General features: G+C 51.6%; 1 protein-coding gene across 1 annotated transcript in view; it reads left to right on the forward strand.

The window, feature by feature from the left end:
* Positions 1–13,650, forward strand: part of LOC110479977 (uncharacterized) — a 45,047-nt gene extending 31,397 nt beyond the window's left edge. The window contains exon 3 of the mRNA XM_077787698.1: positions 13,172–13,650. Coding sequence (XP_077643824.1) covers positions 13,172–13,650 — 479 coding nt within the window. The remainder of the gene's footprint in view (positions 1–13,171) is intronic.
* The last annotated feature ends 2,818 nt before the right edge of the window (positions 13,651–16,468 follow it).

The raw sequence follows: 16,468 nt of genomic DNA on the forward strand, positions 1-16,468 counted from the left end.
GATGATTCGTAAATTGGAGAGCCAAGGGGTGGTCAGCAAGGCCCATTCACCTTTCAACAGCCCTATATGGCCAGTACGCAAGTCCAGTGGGGAATAGAGACTGATGGTGGACTACTGCGGCCTGAATGAGGTTATACCACCACTGAGCGTTGCCGTGCCAGACATGTTGGAGCTTCAGTATGAGCTGGAGTCCAAGGCAGCAAAGTGGTATGCGACCATTGATATTGCAAATGCCTTCTTCTCCATTCCTTTGGCAACGGAATGCAGACCTCAGTTTGCCTTCACCTGGAAGGGAGTGCAGTACACCTGGAACCGACTGCCCCAGGGGTGGAAACACAGTCCCACCATCTGCCATGGACTGATCCAGGCTGCACTGGAAAAGAACGAGGCTCCCGAACATCTACAGTATATTGATGACATCATTGTGTGGGGGAGCACAGCAGGGGAAGTCTTCGAAAAGGGAGAAAAAATTATCCAGATTTTACTGAAAGCTGGTTTTGCCATTAAATGAAGCAAGGTTAAGGGACCAGCTCAAGAAATTCAGTTTCTAGGAGTCAAGTGGCAAGATGGACGTCGTCAGATCCCGACAGAAATAATCGACAAGATCACCGCTATGTCTCCACCTACCAACAAGAAGGAGACACAAGCCTTCCTAGGTGCCATAGGCTTTTGGAGGATTCACATTCCCGAGTACAGCCAGATTGTGAGCCCTCTCTACCTGGTCACCCGAAAAAAAGAATGATTTCCACTGGGGCCCTGAGCAGCAACAAGCCTTCACTCAGATCAAGCAGGAGATCGCTCATGCTGTAGCCCTTGGCCCAGTTAGGACAGGACCAGAGGTCAAGAACGTACTCTACTCTGCAGCTGGGAACCATGGTTTGTCCTGGAGCCTTTGGCAGAAAGTGCCTGGGGAGACTCGGGGTCGACCACTGGGATTTTGGAGCCGGAGCTACAAAGGCTCTGAAGCAAACTACACTCCCACAGAGAAAGAAATCTTGGCTGCCTATGAAGGAGTTCAAGCTGCCTCAGAAGTAATTGGCACTGAAACACAGCTGCTTCTGGCACCCCGACAACCAGTGCTGGGGTGGATGTTTAAAGGAAAGGTTCCTTCTACACATCATGCCACTGATGCCACATGGAGTAAATGGATTGCCCTCATCACTCAGCATGCCCGTATTGGAAATCTGAATCGCCCTGGGATTCTGGAAATTATAACAAACTGGCCTGAGGGGGAGACTTTTGGATTGTCTTCTGAAGAAGAGGAGCAAGTGGCACGTGCTGAGGAGGCCCCACCATATAATGAGCTACAAGAAACTGAAAGACAATATGCCCTTTTTATGGATGGTTCCTGCCGAATCATAGGCACTAGCCGGAAATGGAAAGCTGCAGTGTGGAGCCCCACACGACAAGTGGCACAAGCTACTGAGGGACAAAGTGGATCAAGTCAGCTTGCAGAGCTTAAAGCTGTCCAGCTGGCTTTAGATATTGCTGAGCGAGAGAAGTGGTCGAGGCTCTATCTCTACACCAACTCATAGATGGTAGCTAATGCTCTCTGGGGATGGCTAAGTCGCTGGAAAAAGGCTAACTGGCAGCGCAGAGGGAAACCCATCTGGGCCGCCGAGATCTGGCAGGACATTGCCTCCCGAGTAGAGAAGCTGACCGTGAAGATTCGACACGTGGATGCACACATACCCAAGAGTCGGGCTACTGAGGAGCATCACAACAACAAACAGGTAGACCGAGCTGCCAAAGTGAAAATATCACAAGTAGACCTAGATTGGCAGCATAAAGGAGAACTATTCCTAGCTCGTTGGGCCCATGACGCTTCTGGTCATCAGGGAAGAGACGCAACATACCGATGGGCACGAGACCGAGGGGTGGATCTTACTATGGACAGCATCTCACAGGTCATGCACGACTGCGAGACCTGCGCTGCAATCAAACAGGCCAAATGGATGAAGCCTCTGTGGTACGGTGGGCGATGGTTGAAATACAGGTATGGGGAAGCTTGGCAAATTGACTACATCACGCTTCCCCAGACCCGACAAGGCAAGCACTATGTACTGACCATGGTGGAAGCAACCACAGGATGGCTGGAAACCTACCCTGTGCCTCATGCCACTGCCCGGAACACCATCTTAGGCCTAGAAAAACAGGTCTTGTGGAGACACGGCACCCCTGAGAGAATTGAGTCAGACAATGGAACACATTTCAAGAATGGCCTCATCAACACCTGGGCCAGAGAACATGGGATTGAGTGGATATATCATATCCCATATCATGCTCCAGCTGCCGGGAAAGTTGAACGATGTAATGGACTGCTTAAGACCACCCTAAAGGCACTTGGTGGGGGAACTTTCAGGAACTGGGAACTGAACTTGGCAAAAGCTACCTGGATAGTCAACACCCGAGGGTCCATCAATCGAGCTGGTCCTGCCCAATCTGAACCCTTGCAGACAGTGGATGGAGATAAAGTCCCTGTGGTACATATGAAAGGTATTTTAGGAAAGACTGTTTGGATTAATCCCACCCCAGGCAAAGACAAACCCATCCGTGGGATTGTTTTTGCTCAAGGACCCGGTTATACTTAGTGGGTAATGCAGAAGGATGGGCAAACCCGTTCTGTACCACAGGGAAACTTGGTCTTAAGTGAGAACTATGTGTAAGGTTTCATCACGAAGAAGATGGAAATAGGAAAAAGGGGTGGATAATGTCCAAGTTTAAAAAAAAAAAAAAATGTTTTCCAATTCCCATCTGACTAGAAGTTGCCTTGGGGCAGTTTTCTTTATCTGTTGTTAATGGCCCCATCAATGCCTGAGAGATAACACCATCCAGGAGGAGGAGGTGATTAAGGACACACCTTGTGACTCATAATGACCCATTGTGAGATGCTCTGCCCAAGGGGAGGAGCTAGGCATTCCCACCTGGATAAAACTGGAGATTTCTACACAGAGGGGAGCCTTTCCACAGGTTCTCTGAGAAGACACAGCAACTACATCTGCCATCCCAAGAGGACTGCAGCTACTCCAATTCGGACTGCTACCAGCACGCGGGCCAGGTTGTATTCTGACTTTGTCAGTAGCCTTTCCCTTTGTATTATTGCATGTATTTTTTGACCTTTTCCCCTTTTCCCAATAAATTGTATTTCTGACTTGGAGTGTCTCACTGGTTTTTCTTTCAAACCAGGACATACAGTAAAGCTTTTAGGCCGTAATCCTTTTATCCTTGCTCTCACTGGCCTTATGTCTCACACACACACAGGGACAGTTCTCAGCTTGTTTCTGGTCTGATTGCCTGGATTTTGTTTGGTTTTGTTGTTGCTTTGTTTCCTTGCTGTGCCTGAAGTGTCCAGTCAGGGGCAGAGTGACTCTTGCCAAGGAACTTTGTGCTGCTGTCACTTTAATATTAAATCTGGTTTTTGCTGCTCCCTTGCTGGGGATTTTTTCAGCGCTCTCAAGCCCTCGTTGGTCACAGGATGAAGGAGCCCTGGCCCAGGCTCTGGCCCTGGGGGACACGGGGACGCTGCCGGGGGGTCCCTGTCCCCCTGTCCCACCCCCACATCCCCGGCCCCCGTCCCCGTGTCAGGCTCTGGGGTCGATCTCATGGAACATCCTCTGGGGGAGGCTGCGGCGCCAGGGGCAGGGGGACTTGGGGGGACAGGGGACCCCGCTATGCACGAGCAGCGTTGGACTTCTCTAGGGGAACTGGGTGGGGCTGGGGCAGAGTGACCTCCCCAGTGACCTCACACAGCCCCTGTGATGTCACAGCCCACTCTGTAATGTCACACAGGCCCTGTGATATTACACAGCCGTGGCTCAGTGCTGAGTAGTTCTGTGCCATCCCAGCAGTGGCCTCTCCCTCCTGCCCCATCCCTCAGCTGCTGCCACCCTTGGGGCGCTGGGCCTTGGCTTCCTCTTCTCCCTGGGCATCCCTGCTGCCCACCCAGGGTTTCCCGGGGAGCTGCTGCCCCTGATCCAGGGGCTCTGTTCTGCTGCCCTGGGCACCCCCGGGTTCCCAAAGCACCCCACGGCCAGGCTGGGCCCAGGGTGTCACAATGTCCCCTTGGTTCCATCAGGTCCCGCAGTGTCACAATGCTCCCTGTGCTCTCTGAGGCACCACATCACCCAGCCCAGGCCATTGCTGTGGTTCCAGTCCCTCCCAGTATGATCCCAGTGATTCCCAGTCTCTCTCAGTATATCCCACTTGATCCCAGCATGCTCCCAGTCACTCCCACATCCTCCCAGTTGCTTCCAGTATCATTCCAGTTGCCCAGAACCACTCCTAGCCACGTTCAGTGCAGTACCAGCTACTCCCAGGATATCCCAATTGCACCAACCATGGTCCAAACTGCCCTCAGCATGTTCCTGGTCACTCCCAGTATGATCCCAGTCCCCCTCAGTGTCATCCTAGTTCCACCCAGTATGATCCCAGTTGCCCCCAGTCACCCCTAGTACAGTCCCGCTCACTGCCAGTATGACCTCAGTGGCCCCCATTACAGACACAGTCACTCTCAGTTGCCCTCACTTGCCCCCAAAATGGTCCCAGCTGTTCTCAGTGTTGTCCCCTCCAGTATGGTGCCAGACACTCCCAGTATATCCCAGTTGCCCCCAGCATTCTCGATCCCAGTCACCCCAGAGTTCCCAGTGTGGTTCCAGTTGCCCCCAGGATGACCTCACTCATTCCCAGTATATCCCAGTTACCTCCAGCAGGCCCCCAAACCCCCTCCCAGCACCACAAATGGCCCCAAGAGCCACAACAGCCTCTCTCAGTCCCACCAGGAGTCCCTAAAACCCCTCCCAGCCCTCCATGGAGCTGAGCAGGAGAGGTTGGTGGACAGGAATATCCCCAGCAAGGGTCAGTTAGGGCACTTCAGCAGCAATTTGGGCATTTTGTGGGGAACTCTTGGACTGGGCAGACGCAGGCCAGGGACTGGGACAGACAACTGGAATTCCTGGAGAACAGATGAGGTCAGATGGACCTGTTCTGCTGGAACAACTACAAGAGCATGGCCATGTCCCTTGGCTTGGATGGTCCCACAACACCCAAATCCTCCCCTTAACCTCAAATTCACATTCAAATCCCAGTAAAATGATTCAGCTTTAGATCTCTTTACTTGATTTCTTTATTTTTACCCCAATTCTAGGTGTTTTGATGGGATAAACAAGGAGATTATTCAGGTGGGAAAAGATCTCCATGATCATCCATTATTGCTTGATGCCACCAGAAGAAAAAGTGACACAGCAGGTAAGAATTTCTTGGGCTGTAAAGTCAAAGAAACAGCTCTTCCCAATTAATTTTCAATGTTGATCAGAGTCCCAATGGATTTTCCTGGTCTGTGTTCATCCAGGTGTCTATGGGCATCCAGGAGGATTTCAAGACCACTTTCCAGGTGTCTTCTCATCAGAGATCACAAGGAATGTGGGTCACCAGGTCTCTGACCAACATGGGTCTTCTAAAGGAGGATGGAGTGGGAGCAGCGCATGAAGCTCTTCCTGCAGTCGGGGCAGTCACAGGGCTTCCCTTACCTGTGCCTAAGTTGGTGTCGAGTCAAGTGAAAGCTCCTGGAGAAGCTCTTCCCACACAGGGGACACTCATAGGGCCTCTGCCTGGTGTGGATGTGCCGGTGCCGGACAAGGTGGGAGTTTTGCTTGAAGCCCCTCCTGCAGTCAGGGCAGCGGAAGGGCCTATCCCCGTTGTGAATCCGCTGGTGCTTGCAGAGAGCAGAGCTCCACCTAAACCTCTTCTGACACTCGGGACACTCATAGGGCCTCTCCCCAGTGTGGATGCATTGGTGGATGATGAGTTCTGAGCTCCAGCCGAAGCCCTTCCCACACTCCCCACACTTGTAGGGCCATTCCCCGGTGTGGATCATCTGGTGGCGGATCAGGTGGGATTTCCGCCTGAAGCTCTTCCCACACTCCGAGCACTTGTACGGCTTCTCCCCATCATGAAGCTGCTCATGGACCACCAGCTCTGAGCTCTGGCTGAAGCTCTGCCCACCTTCCTGACACTGGGTGTGTCTTTCCTCCTCAGATGACCTTGGGCTGGTTTTGCAGCCCCTCCTCTTGCGGGATCTCTGGGGCTTTTCCTCCCCGTTGGGTTCCTGTGCTGTGGAGCCAGTCAAAATGGCCTCTTCCATGAGGTTCTGCTGCGGGGATTTGTCCTTCCTGGTCTCCATCTGCAGATCCTGCTCTGGGGGAGGAAGGACAAGGAGAGGATGGGATTTGCCAGAGGGAAGGGCAGGGAGATCCCCTGAGTGCGTCCCCAGCAGGAGGACACCGGTAGCAGGGCTGTCCTGCAGCCGGGGGCCAGGCTGGGCTGGGAGATGGAGCAGGAGAGAGGTGGAAAGGGGCACTGACTTCCTCCTCACCTGCCTGGGCATCCCAGGGCATCTTCCTCTTCCTTGCAACCTCCTCCTCCATCTGGAAGATATTTGGAGATGGGAAATCCTGTTTTGAAAGGAAAACAAGGGATGAGCACAGTGAGTTTTGTACTGGTTTCAAAGCAAACCTGGGAGAGAGTCTAAGCCAGAAGGACAATTTAATAGGAAAATTAAGATCAAAGCTATGATACAGAAAGACTGGTTTAAACTCACAGAGTCAGGATATAACCTGACACCCTGATAATCAGGGTGGTGGTAGCAGGCTGATGAAATGGTGGCTGCAGTCCGGCTGGAGTGATGAACGTGATTCTGTCAAAGCAGTGATCCTGTAGAAGGGTCTGGTCTTCCTCTGAAGGTCCAGTGGTGGTTATGGAGCTCTTGTCCTTTGGGAATGCGGCAGGCAAGGTGATCGTGGTGTTGCAAGGGTGAGATTATATCCAGGTAGCAATGCTTGGTTCCTCCCCCTGGGCGGAGCATCCCACAATGGGATGATGTAATTTTATCAGTCCTGCAGTGACACTCAATGGCCCATTAAGAGAAGATGGCCCCTGGAGGGCGTTATCAGGGCTGAGCCATGGAAGAGATAAAGAACACTGCCCCACCTGTTGATAACAGTTTTTGGAGATGGGGACTGAAAACACTTTTGGTTACATCTGACACTGTAACCTGAAACAGTGAGGCAATCCCTGCTCGGGGTGGGGGGTGAACACCACCCCCCTTACCCAAACTGGCTCAGGTGTAAAACCCCCACCCTGGGAAGGCCACGCACACAGGGGACAATGTCACACTTGTCCTGCCCCAGGGGAGATCTCTGTTCCTGTCAGTCCCTTGCTCTCTCCCCTTTTCTCTTTCTTTCCATCTCTCTCTCTACCTCACATTTACTGTCAATGAAATCCACTTTGGATTTGGTCTCCTTAGCAGCTTAATTGCGGCAGAGGCATCTCTCCAACAATTTTGTTAACCAGATTGTGACATTATTTTTGCACAGTGAGTTCAGGGCACTGTTGTCTGACCCCAAGCGTGTTTGACAGCAGCGTGGTTCCCTCCTCTGAGAAGGTTTTTTTTTCTGGAGGATCTCTTGGAAACTTGGATGCAGCTTCCTCTGAGTGACTTTTGGGAGAATTTATGAGGAAAATGGCTCTTGTGGGTGGCCAGTGTAGAGAAAATATTTAGTTTTCCTTCTTTGAAAATTCTGTTAAAATCACTGGAAGAAAGGGATAAAATCATACCAGCAAGACTGTCAAGGATCATTCACCACGCAGTGAGGAACAAAAGGTTACTAACGTCCCACAAGAAGTCCTGCTAAAGTAGCTAAATGCCAAATAACTCCTGAATACACAAGCTTTGGGGCTTTGCCAAATGTGAGAATCATTTTCTCTTGCTACCTGTCTCCTTTGTGACAGCTACACTGAGCTTTCCCTCCCATTTAATAACCTGTATTGGGCGAAATGTCCACTTTTATCACAACCTGCCAGCAGCTGAGCTGGAGTTGTGCCGGAAGTGGTGAAATTTGAAATTGCCACAGAATTGCTTCTATTGTCAGTTTATTAATGTTTGGGATTTGTTTGCATTTTCATCACAAGTGACTTGTGGGAAGAGCAAATATTCCTCAAGGCATTTTTTGTAGGGTTAAGTTTGATTTTTGGCAAGTTTGTTTAATCTGGTCCCCAGGGGATGCTTGAGTGGTCTCTGTGCTTCTCACCCTGGGGGATGCTTGGGAGGGGCTTGGATGGGTTGTCCCTTTCCCTGTCACTCCAGGCCATTCCCCAGGGGTGTCCCTGGCCCTGTTACCCCAGGGCATTCCCTGAGGGGTTGTCCCCATCTCTTTCACCCCAGGCTATTCCACAGGGGCTGTCCCTGTCCCTATCCCTGTTACCCCAGGCCATTCCTGAGGAGGTGTCTCTCTCCCCGTCACCCCAAGCTATTCCCCAGGGGGTCTCCATCATTCTCACCCCTGTGCCAGGGGAGTGCTCTGTCCCTCTCAGCCAAGATGTGCTTGGGCGTTGAAACAGGGTATTTTACAGGTTAAATTTAACAGGGTAGAAATCCATTTGGATTTAGGTGAAATGTGCTGTTTTGAAGTATTAGCAGCTTGCTAACATAGGTAAAATGTGCTGTTTAGTCTGCTGAAACGCAGATAGAAAATCAATCCCCACAAATCCTGTAAGGAGTTGCAGAGATGGTATGTTTATTGCAGCGCTGGACGCATGTGGGGATCGTTCCCCTTCAAAGGACATCAGCACCCTGTGTAAGAGACGGTCCCAAGTTCCCCTCATTTTTGCCTCATGTTTGCCGCAATGGCAGAGACTGAGATCCTGGAGACCCTGATTGGAGTTCCGGCTTGGAGAGGTTATTTTTGCAGGTGTATTTGCTGTACCACCACAGACCACTGCTTCGAGCAGGGCCTGCCAAGGACCTGGCAAAGAGTGGCTTATTCTATGCACTCACACCGGCTTCATGATACCTGCTCAACCCACGGATTTTCCCACCTCTTGGCCAAATGAACTTTGGGGTAACTCTGGTGATCTCTCATGGAAGACCCCTCATCTCTCTCGTGACCACTGTGACAGACAGAGATCGAAGCCCCTCCCAAGGACTGAGACTGAGACCACCACCACAGGGAGGAGGGCTGGCCTGATCAATGTGAGATGTTTCCCAGGTGTGGTTGATGGACTAAGAAGACAATGTCTCTCTTTCACAGCTGAAAACATGACCTGTTCCTCCTCGGTGGCTTCAATGGACTTATTCTTCATTCTACCTGTTCCCCCTCAATGACTTCAATAGACTTTCATTTTCTTTTGCCTGTTTCCCCCACTTAGACAGAGGACCATAAAAGACCCCTGAGATTACCAAGATTTTGAGATTCTCCCTGACACAAGAAAATAGATTGTCATTGTCTGGACCAGAGAGGATTTTGTCTGCCTTGGAACCTATAATCCCCTTTCCCCTCCTTTTCTTTCTATCCTTTATTTCCTTTCTGTCCCCTCCATTGCATTTGCTGTTGGCACTCTATAATAAAGGTGCATTTGTTGTGATTAAAGTGATGGTCCCTTGCTGTTTGCCTTTTTGCATTTTGGGGATTAGTAAATGAAACATCATGACACCCTGCTCCTCCAAACAGATCTTGACACTCCCTCACGGGATTGGGACCTGCAGGCAGGGTCCCTTCCTACCCCAATAGTTCCGGGATTCTGTCAGGGACTCGCTTCCTTTTCCTTCTTCCCTCTGCTTCCAGCTGTGAATATGCCAGAAAATGCCCAGCAAATCCACCTTTGCTGTGTGCTTTGGGAGCTCACACAGCTGCTGCACCTTGTCCCCTGCCCTGCACAGCTCCTTGGGAGGCACAGCAGGAGCAGCACCCTGAGAGCCTCAGGAATGCCCCTCTGGGATCCATGTCACACACTCCCAGGGGCTGGAATTCCAGTTCCCAGCCAGGAAAAGATGTTTCTGCCCTTGAAGGAAAAGCTCTTAACAAGGACCCAAAAGCCAAGTGGAGCAAGATCCTACAGTGACATTTCACTGCCAGCCTTCATAACTTCACCCATGGTTGTTGTAGCTCATGGATTGGGAATGAAATCAGGGCAGGGTCTTTTGTAAGAGCTGCCCTGGGTCAAGGGAGACACTGAGAGAGAAACAGAGCAGGTGAAGGAAGGCAGGAGAGAAAGGAGGACACAAACACAATCAGCTGAGAAGGTAGCACTCTGAAAACAGAAATGCCATGGACTGAAAATGAATGGGATGAAAAGAAATAGTTTTGTATCTTGTATTTCCAATCAAAACACAATTTCCTCACTTTTTCACCAACCTCCTCCTGGTGTCATTCAGCAGGGCTGTCAGAAAGTTCTTCATTCTGAGAGGATGCTCCAGGCTGCAGCCACAAGGAAACAGGGAATGGGGATTTTCCTACTCCTGGGGAGTTTGACATCCTCAGCTGAGGAGAGAAGGAGGCAGCAGCAGAAAAGGACAGCTGGGCTTCACCCTTCCACAAGAAAGAGGAGGGGAAAAATCTCTCATCATGTTTGCAGCTGCTCCCACAGGGATGTGAGGGCTGATCCCAGAGCCCCAAGGATCACATTCAGGGCAGCCCTCAGGGAATGTTCACCTGGTATTGGGGGGCTGCATGGGAGCACCTGGATCTTGGAGCACCCAGCTGCCCCCCATGTTTGGAGGTGCCTGAGGAGGGCTGGGACGATGCCAGGGACATCCTGCAGTGACATCCCCCCTGTCCCACTCTGTGTGTGCTCAGTCCCAACCCTGACCCTGATCCTGGTCTCAATCTCACTCCACGGTTAGACACACTCACAGTTCCGTATTTAATCTCAGCCCAGTGCCAAATTTATCTAGGCCCAGACCCAATCCCAGCCTCAGCCCTAAAGCCAATCCCATGTTTTGCCTTAACCCCAATCCCAGCTCTAATCCAAATCTCAGCCCCAACTCCAACCCCAGACCCAATTCCAGCCCTTTCCTAAATCCTCAGCCCCAAACCAAATCCCAGGTTCAGCCCTTCTGGGGGTTTGGGGGTGTCTCTGTCCCTCTGATCCCAATGATGTTTGGGTGGGGTCACACCAGGGCTGAGAGGGACAGAGACCCCCCAGCCTCCCCAAGGATGAGAAGGTCGGAGAGCCCCCCCAGCCCCGAGCACCCTCAGCGGTGAGAGGGACACAGAGCCCCTGGTCCCCAGCCCTGCACAAACTTTCCCGGAGGTCAGAGGGATGAAGACCCCCTGAGCATCCCCCAGGGTGAGGGGACAGAGACCCCTTGAATATCCCCTGGGAACCAGACAAAATAAACTTGCAGAAATCAAACATAACTCTGCATAAAGTACTTTGATGAATATTTCATTTTCCCACAAGTCACTTGTGATGGAAATGCAAACAAATCCCAAACATGAATAAACCAAGAATAGAAGCAATTCTGTGGCAATTCCAAGTTTCATCAGTTCCCATGCAGCTCCAGCTCAGCTGCTGGCAGGTTCAAATAAAAGAAAAGTGAAAATTTGGCCCAATACAGATTATTAAAAGGAAGGGACTGCGCTGTGTAGCTATGACAAAGGTGACAGGGAGGAAAAAGATATTGATTCTCATATTTGGACAAAACCTCCAAACCTGTGAATTTGGGAGTTATTCAGGAATTTAGTTAGAGCTGGGCTTCTTGTAGGGCTTGTCAGTCTTGCTGGTATCATTTGTTACCTTTCTTTCAGTGATTTTAACAAACTTTGCAGGGAAGGACAAGAAAATATTATCTTTACACTGGCCACCTACAACAGCCATTTTCCTCATAAGTTCTTCCATAAGTTGCTCAGAGAAAGCTGCATCCAAGTTTCCAAGAGATCCTCCAGAAAGAGGCAAAACCTTCTCAGAGGAGGGAACCACGCTGCTGTCAAACACGCTTGGGGTCAGACAACAGTGCCCTGAACTCACTGTGCAAAAATAATGTCACAATCTGGTTAACAAAATTGTTGGAGAGATGCCCCTGCCCCAATTAAGCTGCTAAGGAGACCAAATCCAAAGTGGATTTCATTGACAGTAAATGTGAGGTAGAGAGAGAGATGGAAAGAAAGAGAAAAGGGGAGAGAGCAAGGGACTGACAGGAACAGAGATCTCCCCTGGGGCAGGGCAAGTGTGACATTGTCCCCTGTGTGCGTGGCCTTCCCAGGGTGGGGGTTTTACACCTGAGCCAGTTTGGGTAAGGGGGGTGGTGTTCACCCCCCACCCCGAGCAGGGATTGCCTCACTGTTTCAGGTTACAGTGTCAGATGTAACCAAAAGTGTTTTCAGTCCCCATCTCCAAAAACTGTTATCAACAGGTGGGGCAGTGTTCTTTATCTCTTCCATGGCTCAGCCCTGATAACGCCCTCCAGGGGCCATCTTCTCTTAATGGGCCATTGAGTGTCACTGCAGGACTGATAAAATTACATCATCCCATTGTGGGATGCTCCGCCCAGGGGGAGGAACCAAGCATTCCTACCTGGATATAATCTCACCCTTGCAACACCATGACCACCTTGGCTACTGGATTGGCAGAGGACAAGAGCTCCATAACCACCACTGGACCTTCAGAGGAAGACCAGACCCTTCTACAGAATCACTGCTTTGACAGAATCACGTTCATCACTCCAGCTGGACTGAAGCCACCATTTCATCAGACTGCTACCACCACCCTGATTATCAGGGTGTCAGGTTATATCCTGACTCTGTGAGTTTAAACCAGTCTTTCTGTATCATAGCTTTGATCTTAATTTTCCTATTAAATTGTCCTTCTGGCTTAGACTCTCTCCCAGGTTTGCTTTGAAACCAGTACAAAACTCACTGTGCTCATCCCTTGTTTTCCTTTCAAAACAGGATTTCCCATCTCCAAATATCTTCCAGATGGAGGAGGAGGCTGCGAGGAAGAGGAAGATGCCCTGGGATGCCCAGGCAGGTGAGGAGGAAGTCAGTGCCCCTTTCCCCCTCTCTCCTGCTCCATCTCCCAGCCCAGCCTGGCCCCCGGCTGCAGGACAGCCCCGCTACCGGTGTCCTCCTGCTGGGGACGCACTGGGGGGATCTCCCTGCCCTTCCCTCTGGCAAATCCCATCCTCTCCTTGTCCTTCCTCCCCCAGAGCAGGATCTGCAGATGGAGACCAGGAAGGACAAATCCCTGCAGCAGAACCTCATGGAAGAGGCCATTTTGACTGGCTCCACAGCACAGGAACCCAACGGGGAGGAAAAACCCCAGAGATCCCGCAGGAGGAGGGGCTGCAAAACCAGCCCAAGGTCATCTGAGGAGGAAAGACACACCCAGTGTCAGGAAGGTGGGCAGAGCTTCAGCCAGAGCTCAGAGCTGGTGGTCCATGAGCAGCTTCATGATGGGGAGAAGCCGTACAAGTGCTCGGAGTGTGGGAAGAGCTTCAGGCGGAAATCCCACCTGATCCGCCACCAGATGATCCACACCGGGGAATGGCCCTACAAGTGTGGGGAGTGTGGGAAGGGCTTCGGCTGGAGCTCAGAACTCATCATCCACCAATGCATCCACACTGGGGAGAGGCCCTATGAGTGTCCCGAGTGTCAGAAGAGGTTTAGGTGGAGCTCTGCTCTCTGCAAGCACCAGCGGATTCACAACGGGGATAGGCCCTTCCGCTGCCCTGACTGCAGGAGGGGCTTCAAGCAAAACTCCCACCTTGTCCGGCACCGGCACATCCACACCAGGCAGAGGCCCTATGAGTGTCCCCTGTGTGGGAAGAGCTTCTCCAGGAGCTTTCACTTGACTCGACACCAACTTAGGCACAGGTAAGGGAAGCCCTGTGACTGCCCCGACTGCAGGAAGAGCTTCATGCGCTGCTCCCACTCCATCCTCCTTTAGAAGACCCATGTTGGTCAGAGACCTGGTGACCCACATTCCTTGTGATCTCTGATGAGAAGACACCTGGAAAGTGGTCTTGAAATCCTCCTGGATGCCCATAGACACCTGGATGAACACAGACCAGGAAAATCCATCGGGACTCTGATCAACATTGAAAATTAATTGGGAAGAGCTGTTTCTTTGACTTTACAGCCCAAGAAATTCTTACCTGCTGTGTCACTTTTTCTTCTGGTGGCATCAAGCAATAATGGATGATCATGGAGATCTTTTCCCACCTGAATAATCTCCTTGTTTATCCCATCAAAACACCTAGAATTGGGGTAAAAATAAAGAAATCAAGTAAAGAGATCTAAAGCTGAATCATTTTACTGGGATTTGAATGTGAATTTGAGGTTAAGGGGAGGATTTGGTTGTTCTGGGACCATCCAAGCCAAGGGACATGGCCATGTTCTTGTAGTTGTTCCAGCAGAACGGGTCCATCTAACCTCATCTGTTCTCCAGGAATTCCGGCTGTCTGTCCCAGTCCCTGGCCTGCGTCTGCCCAGTCCAAGAGTTCCCCACAAAATGCCCAAATTGCTGCTGAAGTGTCCTAGCTGACCCTTGCTGGGGATGTTCCTGTCCACCAACCTCTCCTGCTCAGCTCCATGGAGGGCTGGGAGGGGTTTTAGGGACTCCTGGTGGGACTGAGAGAGGCTGTTGTGGCTCTTGGGGCCATTTGTGGTGCTGGGAGGGGGTTTGGGGGCCTGCTGGAGGTAACTGGGATATACTGGGAATGAGTGAGGTCATCCTGGGGGCAACTGGAACCACACTGGGGACTCTGGGGTGACTGGGATCGAGAATGCTGGGGGCAATTGGAATATACTGGAAGTGTCTGGCACCATACTGGAGGGGACAACACTGAGAACAGCTGGGACCATTTTGGGGGCAAGTGAGGGCAACTGCGAGTGACTGTGTCTGTAATGGGGGCCACTGAGGTCAAACTGGCAGTGAGCGGGACTGTACTAGGGGTGACTAGGTGCAACTGGGAACATACTGGGTGGAACTAGGATGACACTGAGGGGGACTGGGATCATACTGGGAGTGACCAGGAACATGCTGAGGGCAGTTTGGACCATGGTCAGTGCAACTGGGATATCCTGGGAGCAACTGGTACTGCACTGAGGGTGGCTAGAAGTGGTTCTGGGCAACTGGAATTATGCTGGAAGCAACTGGGAGGATGTGGGAGTGACTGGGAGCATGCTGGGATCAAGTGGGATATACTGAGAGAGACTGGGAATCACTGGGATCATACTGGGAGGGACTGGAACCACAGCAATGGCCTGGGCTGGGTGATGTGGGGCCTCAGAGAGCGCAGGGAGCATTGTGACACTGCGGGGCCTGATGGATCCAAGGGGACATTGTGACACTCTGGGCCCAGCCTGGCCGTGGGGTGTTTTGGGAGCCCCGGGGTACCCAGGGCAGCAGAGCAGAGCCTCTGGCTCAGGGGCAGCAGCTCCTCGGGAAAACCTGGGCGGGCAGCAGGGGATGCCCAGGGAGAAGAAGCCATAGCCCAGAGCCCCAAGGGTGGCACTGGCTGAGGGACGGGGCAGGAGGGAGAGGCCACTGCTGGGATGGCGCCGGAACTGCCCAGCATCACAGGGCCTGTATGACATTACAGACTGGGCTGTGTGACATCACAGAGATGGCTATGTGACATCTGAGAGGCTGTGTGAGGTCACCGGGGAGGTCACTCTGCCCCATTCCCCTCCCAGTTCCCCCAGAGAAGTCCAACGCTGCTCGTGCACAGCGGGGTCCCCTGTGCCCCCAAGTCCCCCTGCCCCTGGCGCCGCAGCCTCCCCCAGAGGATGTTCCACGAGATCGACCCCAGAGCCTGACACGGGGACGGGGGCTGGAGCCATGGGGGGTGGGACAGGGGGACAGGGACCCCCCGGCAGTGTCCCCGTGTCCCCCAGGGCCAGAGCCTGGGCCAGGGCTCCTTCACCCTGTGACCAATGAGGGTTTGAGAGCGCTGAAAAAATCCCCAGCAAAAACCAGATTTAATATTAAGTGACAGCAGCACAAAGTTCCTTGGCAAGAGTCACTCTGCTCCTGCTTGGACACTTCAGGCACAGCAAGGAAACAAAGCAACAACAAAACCAAACAAAATCCAGGCAATCAAACCAGAAATGAACCAAGAACTGTCCCTGTGTGTGTGACACAAAAAAAATGAGGGCAAGGATAAAAGGAATATGGCCCAAAACCTTAACAGACCTAAAACTTAATAGGAGTTACCTTATACCTTTACCTTAATTTCTACATTAAACTTAACAATTTAGCAAAAGAACAGAGCTTAACAGTATTTAACCTAACTTATAACCTATAACTATGCAATTTAAAACAGGAATAACATTTAACAATATTTAACTTAACATATAACTTATATTAAACATATGAACTTAGCAAAAGAACAACTCTTAGCAGCGTTTAACTTAGCTTAGACCTCGTGATTTAGCCTTACCTACAGGCCTGACTGGCTCAGCTATCCAAGGCAGTCAGACCCCTCAGGGAGCAGCATTCCTGCCACATTTCCCCAGCACAGGCACTCCTGTGTGCACACAGACACAGAGAGTCAGTGCAGGGCACCTGTGAGAAATTCCCCTGAGCAAAGGGAAATGCTCCCTGTGGATGCTTTGGCATCTCCCCAGCAGGGAAGGGTTGAGCCTGGAGGAGTGGGGGGATCGGCCCAGGCTCCCTCGTTGTTGGGGATCCC

This window comes from Lonchura striata, chromosome 21, assembly GCF_046129695.1.
Source record: "Lonchura striata isolate bLonStr1 chromosome 21, bLonStr1.mat, whole genome shotgun sequence".
In the NCBI taxonomy this organism is placed as follows: domain Eukaryota; kingdom Metazoa; phylum Chordata; class Aves; order Passeriformes; family Estrildidae; genus Lonchura; species Lonchura striata.